The sequence below is a fragment of the Rana temporaria genome, chromosome 3 (genome assembly GCF_905171775.1).
Source record: "Rana temporaria chromosome 3, aRanTem1.1, whole genome shotgun sequence".
NCBI classification, from domain to species: domain Eukaryota; kingdom Metazoa; phylum Chordata; class Amphibia; order Anura; family Ranidae; genus Rana; species Rana temporaria.
In genome coordinates, this window is record NC_053491.1 from 365,682,089 (window position 1) to 365,695,937 (window position 13,849).

A 13,849-nucleotide genomic window follows, 5' to 3' on the forward strand; every position below is an offset into this window, starting at 1 on the left:
TATTACGTATACCCGTCGTTCCCGCGTCGCGAAATTTCAAATTTACGTAGTTTGCGTAAGTGATTCGTGAATGGCGCTGGACGCCATTCACGTTCACTTTGAAGCAAATGACGTCCTTGCGACGTCATTTGCCGCAATGCACGTCGGGAAAGTTTCCCGACGGAGCATGCGCTCTACGATCCGCGCGGGAACGCGCCTAATTTAAATGATTCCCGCCCCCTGCGGGATCATTTAAATTGTGCGCGCTTACGCCGGGCATTTTGCCGGCGCGCCCACGCAATTTACGGAGCTACTGCTCCGTGAATCAAGGGCAGCGCAGTAAATTTGCGGGGGCGCAGGGCAAAAACGTTGCCCTGCGCCTCCGTAAAAAATGTGCAAATCTACCTGAATCCGGGCCAGTGTCAGAAAAGGACTGGTCTTTTTTTTTTTACTGGTAACAAAAATAATACTAATAATAATAATAATATCACAAATAAAGGATGGGAAATAGAGATTTTCTTTATTAGAATATGCAGGATTATTATAGATGAAAATCCATAAAAAAAAAAAAAAGAAACATTTGTGTATTCTCTAGCACATACAATAACAGAATAAGTCAAAGCATCAGCTCTATGACACAGACATGATATTTTATTACACTGATGAGTAACATAGTAGGGAGTGATTTGTTTAATCAAAATATAGGTACAATGCAAATTTAGATTTTCAACTTTTTGTATTGTTAAGCTATTGCATTTTAAATTCACATAATTTTGGAATTGGGTAATCTGTACCCTCCAATACTCATGGAACTACAAGCCCGAGAAGGCTGTTCTATTGGCTGTCGGACAGGTCTTGTGTCTCTAGAGATTCCTTGGTGATCATCCCACCCAAAGCAAATATATCAGTATTTGTAGTTGTTGGAGAGTAAGATTGGCCATGGGTGCCTGTGGATCATTTTCCTTTTTTTTTTGATCAGACAGTGAACTTATCAGAAAAACTAAATGACTTTCTCCATCCACATAATCAAGGAGAATACAGGAATTCTCCCTTCTTCTGCTGTCAGGATACAATGATCAGCACTGACGCAAATTGTCTGTAGCGCTGATCGAACAAAAATTTTCCAAGAAGCCAGTTCATTTTAAATCAATCATTAAATCAACTTCCCATGAACAAGAATGGCCAGAGATGGATCAAAATGTGGCCAGTCCCTGCTGAACCAACCAAATTTTCATCCATCTTTGGCCAGCTTTAAACTAGTTTTTGGTTTCTTTCATCTCAGGGATTCTATTGTTAAGATCCCTGTGCGGTGTCCCCGAATCTACACACCTGCGGTGCTCATTATGAAAAGTTTCTACTTACTTGTCCGGACCTACACATGCATTTGTGTGTATGCGTGGGGGGTTGTTTTTACATTTTTTTTAATTATCTCTATTATATTTTTTTATTTTACACGTTTTATATATATTTTTTTCATTTAACTTTATTGCTATCACAAGGGGGCTAACAAGCCCCCTATGCAACAGTTTTGGGCAGGTCACAGGTACTCTTTATGAAGACATCAGGGGTCTATTAGACCCCCAATGTCCCACATGCCCTTCAAAGCAGCTAAACAAGCTCCTTGTAACAGACAGAAAATGACTGCTCTGGAAACAAATGGGATGAAATCATCATCTTTTGGCTTCATTAGTCACAGAAGAACTGGGGGAACAAATGTTCTTCCATCTCCTCTGTGTGAGGCCATTCTTGCCATTTACTGCGGGAAAGGGGTACTGTAAAAGTGGGAGCTGCCTGAATCACTTTTACTAGATAGGAGCTGATCACTGGCTGTAAAAAATGATACCAAAATCTGGGCTGCATCTACAGCCATGATCTTGGTATAACCGCTTGCTAACAGACTGTATTATATGTACAGCAGTCAGCAAGTGGTTAAAGAGTTTACAAATAGGTATTATTTTAGTTACCGTATTTATCGGCGTATATCGCGCACTATTTTCCCCTTAAAATAAGGGGAAAATCGTGGGTGCGCGATATACGCCGATAGTCGCTTCCCGCGCTCAGTTTGAAATCCTGCGCCGACATATACCGAGTGCAGTACACTCGGGTACATTCGGCCAGGCTCGGCTTCGCTCGTGCTCACGCATAAACGTCACAGAGCATGAGCGCGAGCGACGCCGAGCCTTGCCGAATGTACCCGAGTGTACTGCACTCAGTAAATGTCGGCGGAGGCGTTCGAACTGAGCGCGGGAAGCGGGGACTCGACGTGAGGCGCGCACTGGAGAAGCTGGGAGGACACCATCGAGGCCGCAGACGGACGCCGGACCGGACGATGGACGCTGGGAGGACACCAAAACTGTAAGTAATGCAATCATATAACATTTTTTTTTTTTACAGGAACTTCAGGGGCACTTTAGGGGTGCGCGGTATATGCGGGAGCGCGTTATACCGCGATAAATACGGTACTAACAGTTGTAAATTCATTGAACAATAAATCAATTTGGAGATTCAAACATAATTTTAGTGCTGGTGATTTTGGTTATTTTTCTATTATTTTTATTGATGTCTCTATCTGTCAGGGGATTCATTCTCCTATAATTTTCCTGATTACCAATGTCGCCGAGAATAAAATTGAGGGTGAATCCAAAATTTTGTGTTGCGGGTGGAGGAAATCTTTTAATGGTGACACTTGTCCTGTGAGCGGATTTTCTTCACATTGTAAAGGTATCTTTTCATTTCCCATTGAGTCTACTGGATAGGAAATGAAGGGAAATCTCCCTAATGAGATTCAGATGGCAATACTTGTGGCAAAAAAGATGGCATAGTTGACCATACTTGTAGTGTGCATATTGTCTGTGGTTGAGCTGTCATTAGATAAATTAGATGACAGGCCAAAATGCACAAAGCCATTTAGAGTGGCTTTATGCCTTGTGATCACTGTGATAGACAATCCCAGCAATCACAAATGTAAACACTACGGGGCAGATCCACAGAGCGAGTACGCCGGCGTATCTACTGATACGCCGGCGTATCTACTGATACGCCGGCGTACTTTCAAATTTCCCGCGTCGTATCTTTGTTTTGAATCCTCAAAACAAGATACAACGGCAGCTGGGTAAGATCCGACAGGCGTACGTGTTCGTACGCCTTCGGATCTTAGATGCAATACTTCGGTGTCCGCTGGGTGGCGTACCCGTCGTTTTCCGCGTCAAGTATGCAAATTAGCTATTTCCGACGATCCACGAACGTATGAGCGGCCGGCGCATTCTTTTACGTCGTCTCTAGTCGGCTTTTTTCGGCGTATAGTTAAACCTGCTATTTGGTGGAGTACGCAATGTTAAGTATGGCCGTCGTTCCCGCGTATAATTTAAAAAATTTATTTTCGTTTGCGTAAGTCGTCCGTAAATCGGGATGGACGTAATTTACGTCCACGTCAAAACAATGACGTCCTTGCGACGGCATTTAGCGCAATGCACGGCGGGAAATTTAGGGACGGCACATGCGCAGTTCGTTCGGCGCGGGGACGCGCTTCATTTAAATGAAACACGCCCCCCTACTCGCCGATTTGAATTAGGCGCCGTTACGCCGCAAGAGATACACTACGCCGCCGTAACTTACGGCGCAAAATCTTCCAGGATTCAAACCAAAAAAAAGTAAGTTACGGCAGGATCTGCCCCTACTACTGTATACTTTTGACAGCCCTCACCTTCCTCTCACAATGAATAAAGGGTAGGAAGGAGGATATACTAAAGAAATAGGAATCGTAGACAGAAGCAGATCGAAGGTGGGGTTGGTGTTAAATAATTTGATTGTGAGATCATTTTTTTTTTTACCTTTTCAACCTTGTCCTCTCTCTGTGTATAACCTTTACATTAATGATGCGCTGAATCTAGTGCACGATTACCAACTCAGTGTTTTCATCACCTCACAATGTTTCCCCATTTTCAAAATTTGTGGCAAAAAAAGTTGTGTACTTTTATAAACAGATATAATTTCAGTGAGGTTTGTACTGTCCTGCCCTTTTTATTTGATATGTTTTATAACATATAACATATGTTTTTTTAATAAACATTTTGACTTTTTACCCTTATAGTAAAAAATAAAAACCAGTGGTTATATAAAATTAATTTGAGTACAGTATTGTACACAAGAGTAATTGTCAGTCAACCTACCACAGCACTGAAAACAGACCGGGTAATAAAGAGGTATATACAAGTAAGTACTCATGGCTAATCCTCCCCTACCAAAAATAAAAAAATATATAAAAAATATATTTTTCAAAAAATAGTGAACTGGTTAGGATTTTACTCCACTAGCAATTTAGGCTTTTTACACAGTCGAGAAACTCCCTAATAACAGGCTGCATTGTGTCTGAGTGTGCTCCTTGCTTTGTATATTTCATCATATAACTTCTCAGATTTTCATTATGTCTAATTGCTTCATAAAATGATAAGCATAATTCTCTTATCCGAGTAGATCCAAAAATAAGAATGTCAACAACATTGACACCATACTCAATTATGCTCTTCTTGTTTAAATGAGTGTTGGCAAGATATCCTCCACAGTGCATTGCCACAAGGCTCCCACGGTTATCGAAAACTGGACCACCAGATGCCCTTCATAAAGACATGTGTCATAAGTCATAGCATGTTTGCTGGACAGTATTTTAAAACTGTGATTTAAAAGAACTTGAAAGTAAGATTTATCAGACAAAATAGTGTTGGCGATTGTGTCAGCTCTTTTGGAAAAATTCACCACTGAACACATAGGATCAATTTTTTTGTATAAAGCACCTGGATGGCCAATGATGCTGACAGCGCCATCCTCTGGAGCAGGGGCCACATATTTCAACAAGCCTTTCCCAGGCATTTCTGGTGAAACCCGTACAAGTGCAAAATCATATGTCTCGTTGTAATGTATAACAATGCATTGATGGAAATCAGGTGGTTCAGCTGATTCACTCTCATAATTAAACATTACTCCACCATTGGGTATAGGGTTATGTTCCCAGTCAAATCCTGATTCTATCAGACATTTCAGAACATGGTAACAGGTGAGACCCAGATTCTCATTTAGAAGGAAGAGGGTACCACTGCTGACATTTGTGTCAAGTGTAAATTGAATCAGTCCCACACTGTCCAGGTGCTGAGTCAGTAGTCGATGAGTGGTAGCCAACATGGGCTTCTTGTACATGACATTATCTCTGTAATCTTCTATCATATCAGATATTATCTGCTTTCTCTCAACTTTATTAACATTATTAAATGCGCTTGAAAATTCCTCACTTTTAGGTGTCCGACAGATTTCAGGAATTTTAGGCTCGGATTGGGGAAGTGATGAAGTTTGGGGAACTTCTTGTCTGATCTGATCTTGATCTTTATTTCTCTCATCAGAGTTTTGCAAGCCCTCAGATTTCTGGGTCTTAGGATCAGGCCTGCTACTTGGCTTCTTGTAATTTGTCACCTGAATAGTATACACCACATCAGGGTCAAGAAATGACAAAGGTATGTCCCATTCATCTAATGCTGCTTTGTTTGGGTTTTTAAGACTAAACTCGTTGATATCAAACCGTTTATCATTTCGAATTGCCTCTTCTATTGTCTGATCTGCTTGCCCGTACACAGCTAGAGGCTTCTTTTTCCAGGTATATCTATCATCACGCAATATATGTCTTGGACCATCCCCTTCAGTGTATCCTTTACATTGCACTTTAAAAAAAATTCCTTTGCCACACACATTATAGTTGGAGTCTGGAAGTAATGACAGTATGGTTTTCTTGTTCTTGAATTTTCTTTTGCGTATTATTTCTATTTTTTCTCCTTCCTCCAGGGCACAGCATGGTACAAAAGGGTTGATGATTGCTTCAAGTTTACTTGAATAAAGGATAATGTTTTCTGAGTCTATAGATTTCTTTGCGTAGTAAATAACTGTTTTATTCCCTTCCACGCTACGGTTATTCTCTTTACGTTTATTCATATAAGTAATGACTAGTGATGTGTTGGATTGAATGATACATTTCTATAAGGTAAAAGAAAAAAAAATGTGGTTTAAAAAACATATATACGATTATTTAGTTCTTGGTCATAATGAATACTGATATTTATGATGACAAACTATAATGGTGTGATGACAGCAGCGTGTAGGTAGGTGCAGTCTACTTTCTCTACTGCAGGTGGTGCCATTGACAGCAGCACTACAGATGGAGAGGAAGTCAGGAGGAACATGGTTTCCTGGGTCACTGGGGAAGCGATCCAATTGGATGCTATTGTCCCATGTGACTCTGGTAATCTTGGGTCAGGCAGAGTCTTTTTAAGGCCCAGGCTTGGCACGCTTTTGGCGAGCTGGTAGAGTAGGGACATGTACCCCATCTGTGAGTGACAGTAATAGTGCTAGGGAAAGGTTTCTAATGAGGAGGGAAAGCATAGGGTTGCATCTCTCTGGATACCATACTGATTTGGCATGAGATGGCCAGGCCGCATTCTGTCCCCTCTCAACAAATAGCGGTGGGGTACTGCGCTCAGGATGTCTGCGCAAACAATCAATTATAGGGCAAAAATATATAAAATATATAAAATAAAATAAATGACAAACCACAACGGCAGCGTGTATGGTCTAAACATTCATGAGTCCATTTAGGAATGAGTCCCAGCAAAGTGCCGATAGGCTATTGTTGGTGGCTATGAACAGCCAGTGTGGGTGATACAGTTGATCAGGGCAGCTATCCAAGAGCGAAGCCAGCTCAAAATATGCAAGTGATAAAATAAAGAGAAAAGCGCCTCTAAGTATACTGGGCCAGATTCACGTAGAATTCCGGCGGCGTAACGTATTGCATTTACGTTACACCGCCGCAAGTTTTACTGGCAAGTGCTTGATTCACAAAGCACTTGCCTGTAAACTTGCGGCGGCGTAGTGTAAATCCGTCCGGCGCAAGCCGGCCTAATTCAAATGGGGCGTGTATCATTTAAATTAGGCGCGTTCCCGCGCCGAACGTACTGCGCATGCTCCGTTTTGAAATTTCCCGCCGTGCTTTGCGCGAAATGACATCGCACCAACGTAATTTTTTGAACGGCGACATGCGTTACGTCCTTTCCTATTCACGGACGACTTACGCAAAAAACAAAAAAAAAATTAAATTCGACGTGGGAACGACGGCCATACTTTAACATGGAAGTCTAAATATAAGCCATAAATAGCAGCCGTAACTTTACGCCGGGAAAAGCCAACTAGCGTCGACGTAAGAGAATGCGACGACCGCGCGTACCTTAGTGGATCGCCGTAAACAGCTAATTAGCATACCGCGAACTCCACCCAGCCGGCGCCGAAGTATTACACCTACGATCCGAAGGCGTACGAAGCCGTACGCCTGTCGAATCGAAGCCAAAAGCCGTTGTATCTTGGTTTGAGAATTCAAACTAAAGATACGACGCGGCAAATTTGAAAGTACGCTGGCGTATCAGTAGATACGCCGGCGTACTCTCACTGTGAATCTGGCCCACTGTGTTTAATTTTAAAAGATAAAAAATATCCAGCACTTGCATCATATTAAACAATGCTGCAGTCAGGGAAGCTGATGTAGGTCTTTGCTAAAGACCAGTTGAGCATCAAAGCCAGGTTAAAAGCAGCCACTTGGAGCCGGGGGGAGCCGACTGTGTCCGTGATGGTGTATTTACACTTGAAAAAAGAGCGCGCAGGTCTGCCCCTAGACTCGCGCATGCTCTGAAACGCGTCATGGTCGTCCTCGGCCCCCGTCCAGCTGACGTCACACTCCAGCAAACGAGATTCCAGCACAGCAGCAATACACCATCACGGGCACAGTCGGCTCCCCCGGCTCTAATTGGCTGTTTTTAACCTGGCTTTTGATGCTCAACTGGTCGTCAGCAAAGACCTACACCAGCTTCGATGACTGCAGCATTGTTTTATATAATGTAAGTGCTGGATATTTTTTATCTTTTAAAATTAAACACAGTGGGCCAGATTCGCATAGAATTGCGGCCGTGTAACGTAACCCGTTTACGTTACACCGCCGCAAGTTTTCAGTGTAAGTGCCCGATCCACAAAGCACTTACCTGGAAACTTGCGACGGTGTATCGTAAACACGTCCGGCGCAAGGCGGTCCAATTCAAATGGGGCAGGTACCATTTAAATTAGGCGCGCTCCCGCGCCGGACGTACTGCGCATGCTCCGTTCGCAAGTTTCCCGACGTGCTTTGCGCGAAATTACGACGCGCCGACATGTTGAGAATCGCGACGTGTGTAACGTACTTACGCCGGGAAAACAAAAAAATTCGAAAGCGACGCGGGAAAGACGGGCATACTTTAACATGGTGGAGTAATTTTACACCATGTTAACCTCTTGACCACTGAGCACTTAAACCCCCTTCCTAACCAGACCAATTTTCAGCTTTCGGTGCTCTCACAATTTGAATGACAATTACTCAGTCATACAACATTGTGCCCATCTGAAATTTTTGTCCTTTTTTCCCCACAAATAGAGCTTTCTTTTGGTGGTATTTGATCACCTCTGGGTTTTTTATTTTTAAAAGAAAAAACACTGAAAATTCTGTAAAAAAAAAAAAAAATATCTTGTTTCTGTCATATTAGCGGGTATTGCGGAGTATTGGGGGTATTACAGAGTATTGGGGGTATTGCAGAGTATGGGGGGGTTATTGCAGAGTATGGGGGGGGTTATTGCAGCATATGGGGGGTTATTGCAGCGTATGGGGGGGGTTATTGCAGCGTATGGGGGGGTTATTGCAGCGTATGGGGGGGTTATTGCAGAGTATGGGGGGGTTATTGCAGAGTATGGGGGGGTTATTGCAGAGTATGGGGGGTATGGGGGTATTGCAGAGTATGGGGAGGTTATTGCAGAGTATTGATGGTAATGCAGAGTATTGCACAGGGAGGGATGGCTGGATCTGTGACTGCATTTGTCTCAGATCCAGCCACAGCAGCTGCTGCTGCTTCCGCTCTCCCCCCTCTCCTCTCACACTGTACCGATCGGTACAGAGAGGAGAGGGAGGAACCGGCGGTTTGTTTACAAGTGATCGCTCCGTCATTTGACGGATCGATCACGTGGTAAACGGCCGATATCAGCGGCAATTTACCGCGATCTGTGATGCGCCGGGTCTTCTAGACCCGGCGCTCACAGATGATTCCGGGAGCGCGCGAGTGAAGGATTCTGGGAGGACGTCCCAGGGACGTCCTCCCAGAATAACTCCACCGCGCTGTAGACGTCTTTTGTCTATGGCGCGGTGGGGAAGAGGTTAATAGCAGCCCTATCTTTGCAACGGGAATCTAAGACTTGCGCCGACGTAACGACGGGAAAAACCTTTGTGGATCGCCCTAACTGCTAATTTGCATACCCGACGCTGGTTTACGACTCAAACTCCCCCCAGCGGCGGCCGCGGTATTGCATCCTAAGATCCGACAGTGTAAAACAATTACACCTGTCGGATCTTAGGGCTAACTATGTGTAACTGATTCTATGAATCAGTCGCATAGTTAGAACGGCCCGAAAACAGAGATACGACGGCGTATCAGGAGATACGCCGTCGTATCTCTTTTGTGAATCTGGCTCAGTATACTCAGAGGTGCTGTCACGAAAGACGTTCTGTTTTGCCCCAACGCATGCGCGTTGGGACGCGTTTGCGCGCGCATGCGCGCATCAATGTGCCTGTTGCCCGCGCCGACGTACGTGGCGCGTGCGCCAGCACGGTGACGGTGTTTTGGCGTCAAGAAACGCTATTTAAACTGCCTGATGCCTCTCCATCTTGCTGACCAGTCTACAGCGTTTACCTAAGAATCTGCACCTGTTACCTGTTGATCTTCTGTGTACCTGACCCGGCTTCCTGTGACCTTCCTTGCCTGCAACCTGCCTATGACCCCGGCTTAACCTGACTACGGCTCCTGCTTAACCCCTGGCTCTGTCTCTGCCCGCCCTATGTTACCGACCTGGCTTGGACTATCGACTACTCTCTGGACTTACCCTGATTCCTGAACCACTTACCTGGTTTCTGTCCAGCTTGCTCACCTGCCTGATTCCTGTACCTGCTAGTGCCATACCACCGCCTCTGCCTGCTGCTTGGTGCTTCTGCCTGCCTGCTATCGCTTCCGGACCGCTACCCAGCTTTACCATCAGGCACTTGTGTCCCTCCGGACTCTTGACCCTCTGTCCATTCTACCAGGAGGTCCTGAGTCGGAGGCTTACGAGAGGCCGCTCCCTGCACGTTGAGCTCCATAACCAGGTACGTGACAGTACTGGTCAGCCATGACTGAGCCCACGCAGGGAGCGTCTCCCATGGAGGACTTATGCCGCCATCTGGATGGCCTCACCACTGCCGTGAGGAACCTGCAGGAGGGATACACCCGTCTGGAAGGACGTGTCCAGACCCTGGCTGCGGCAGCCCCCGCGGCATCCGGATCCTCTGCTCCTCCATCAGTAGTAATGCTGCCACCAGAACCCAGGGTCCCTACTCCAGAGAGGTTTTCTGGGGACCGCAGCAAATACAGGGCCTTTCGCAATGCCTGCCAGCTGTTCTTCGCCCTGCAACCCAGGACTTTTTCACTGGAATCCACGAAAGTGGGCTTCGTCATTGCCCTACTAACCGGCGAGCCCCAAACCTGGGCACACCGTCTTCTGGAACGGAAGGAAGAAAGCCTTAATCAATTGGATACATTCTTCCAGGCCATGGACCTTATCTATGAGGATACCCAATTAGCGGCCTCCGCAGAAGCGGCCTTGTACGCACTACAACAGGGGCGCAGGGCGGTAGAGGACTATGTGGCCGAGTTCAGGCAATGGAGTTCCGATACTAACTGGAACGATTCCGCTCTGCGCCACCAGTTCCGCATGGGTCTGTCAGAACCACTAAAAGATGAACTGGCCCGAGTGGGCATCCCTGCAACACTGGAAGCTCTAATTCTTCTATCAGTCCAAATTGACAGACGTTTAAGAGAACAAAGGGGGGAGCGTGCATCCGGCCCCGCACGACCAGTGTGGATGATGCCACGAGTATCAAATTCTCCTTATCCACCTCCTCCAAATCCTGTACCAGCCTCCGCTGACACCTCAGAGCCCATGCAACTGGGCGTGTTTCGGCCATCACTGACCCCGGAAGAGCGCCAACGGCGCCGTTCTAACAACCTTTGCCTGTACTGCGGGGAATCCGGGCATTACGTAAGGACTTGCCCCGCCAAGTTACGTAAGTCTTCAACTCTCCCATCTGCTCTCTCTTTCACCCTGTGTAACAATAATACTCACTTGGCTATTTCCATTTTTCTGCAGCTCCCAGGAAGGAACGTCCGGGCCCCCGCCATTATTGATTCGGGTGCCTGCAGCGGTTTTATGGACGCATCTTTTGCCATCAGACATGGAGTTCCTCTTCGACCCAGGCACCAGGAACTCGCCGTCCACCTAGCCGATGGATCCGCCATTAGATCCGGCCCTGTGACTCAAGAGACAGTTCCATTCTACGCCCTCATCCTTAATAACCATTGGGAGCTACTATGCCTGAACATCGAATCCCCGATGTTCCCCATCATTTTGGGCATGCCCTGGTTGAGGGTTCATAACCCACAGATTAATTGGGAGTCTGGGAAGATCCACTTCTCTTCTCCCTACTACCATCAACATTGTCTCCAAGAACCTACAGCCTCTCCTTCCCCTCTGCTGTGCCTGGAAACCGAGACCGAAAACCGCCAACTAGTTCCGGAGTCATACCACAACTTTTTGGATGTGTTCAGTCAAAAGGGCGCTGAGACCTTACCACCACATAGGCCCTATGACTGCCCAATTGAACTTCTCCCCGGGGCGGAAATCCCATTTGGAAGAATATTCCCCTTAACCGAGCTGGAACTAGGCACCCTTATGTCTTATATAGACGAAAATCTGGAGAAGGGCTTCATACGACCTTCCACATCCCCTGCTGGAGCCGGTATATTTTTTGTGGAGAAGAAAGACCATTCTCTACGCCCCTGCGTAGATTACCGGGATCTGAACAAAATCACGATCAAAAATAGATACCCCCTTCCTTTGGTTCCCGAACTATTCCAGAGACTTGGAACCGCTGTCATTTTTACCAAGCTTGACCTCCGCGGGGCTTACAACCTTGTCCGCATTAGAGACGGTGACGAGTGGAAAACCGCGTTCCGCACTCGATTCGGACACTTCGAGTATCTAGTCATGCCCTTCGGCCTGTGTAACGCCCCTGCCACTTTTCAGCACTTCATAAATGTTATCTTCAGAGACTACCTGGACTTGTTCGTTATAGTCTATCTAGATGACATCTTGATCTTTTCTTCCTCTCTGCCTGACCATCGGAAGCATGTCCAAAAGGTATTAGCCCGACTCCGCCAACACAGCCTATACGCCAAGGACGAAAAGTGTGAGTTTGAACGTGAAAGCATTCAATTTCTGGGATTAATAATTTCAGTAGAAGGCGTCAGAATGGACCCTCAAAAGGTCACAGCTATTACGGACTGGCCTGCCCCCACCGACAAGAAAGCGATTCAGCGCTTTGTGGGTTTTGCAAATTTTTACCGCAAATTCATTAAAGGCTTCTCTTCCATCATCGCCCCCATCACAAGCTTAACCAAGCAAGGCACTCGGTTCCAGTGGTCCCTTGATGCTCAGGCTGCCTTTTCTACCCTGAAGGGTTTGTTCGTCTCGGCCTCTATACTGAAACATCCCGATCCAGCCTTACCCTACATTTTGGAAGTCGATGCCTCCGAGGTAGCTGTCGGTGCAGTGCTTTCTCAGAGACAAGGTCCCAAGTCGTTACTACACCCAGTTGCGTTCTTCTCACGCAAACTATCGGAAGCCGAGAGAAACTACGATGTCGGCGACAGAGAACTTTTGGCGATTAAAGCAGCCCTTGAGGAATGGCGGTACCTCTTGGAGGGCGCGGCACATCCCATTCTGATCTATACGGATCATAAAAATTTGGAGTACCTGAAGATTGCTAAGAGACTGAAGCCACGACAGGCCCGGTGGGCATTTTTTTTTACCAGATTTTCTTTTCACATAACCTATAGACCAGGATCTAAGAACACTAAACCAGACGCACTTTCCCGGATGTTTATTGGGCCTGAAGCCCCTTCATCTCCAGACACCATCCTAGCACCCGGTAACTTCCTCATGCTACAGGAGGACCTCCTGTCTCAGATTAAACAGGCCTCTTCAAACGCTCCGCTATCATCGGATCCGGCTTTACTGCTAAAAGACGACCTGCTTTGGAATAAGGATAGGATCTTTGTCCCCCAGCAGCTACGGGTAGCGGTTCTCAAATCCTGTCACGACCACAAACTAGCCGGCCACTTTGGGATTCACAAGACGTCAGAGCTTCTCCAGCGTACCTTCTGGTGGCCACAGTTACTTCAGGACTGCAGAAGCTATGTGGAATCCTGTACCACCTGTATCCAAAATAAAGGCAGTAGAACCAGAGCCTGGGGATTACTAAAACCATTGCCTGTTCCGGAGAAACCATGGAGGATGATATCCATGGACTTTATTGTCGAGCTACCACCCTCAGAAGACTATACCACCATCTTCGTGGTGGTGGATAGACTGACCAAGATGGCCCACTTTCTGCCTATGATAGGAACACCTTCCGCTTCTGAGACGGCAAGAATCTTTATTAAAGAGATAGTGAGGCTCCATGGTGTACCCGCAAACGTCGTGTCTGACCGGGGGGTGCAATTCACCTCAAAATTTTGGAAAGCACTCTGTGGCGCCCTGGAGATTGGACTGTCTTTCTCATCCGCATATCATCCGCAGTCTAACGGTCAGACCGAGCGCACTAACCAGACGCTGGAGCAATATTTGCGCTGCTTCTCTAGTTTTGCTCAGGACGATTGGGCCTCTCTTTTGCCCCTTG

The 13,849-nt window shown here is 46.2% G+C and overlaps 1 protein-coding gene across 1 annotated transcript in view; it reads right to left on the reverse strand.

The window, feature by feature from the left end:
* Nucleotides 1-3,808: 3,808 nt before the first annotated feature.
* Nucleotides 3,809-13,849, reverse strand: part of LOC120932750 (serine protease FAM111A-like) — an 83,448-nt gene continuing 73,407 nt past the window's right edge. The window contains 2 exon segments of the mRNA XM_040345410.1: nt 3,809-4,590; nt 4,593-5,994. Of these exon segments, the coding sequence (XP_040201344.1) occupies nt 4,289-4,590; nt 4,593-5,994 (1,704 nt within the window). The 3' untranslated portion in view covers nt 3,809-4,288.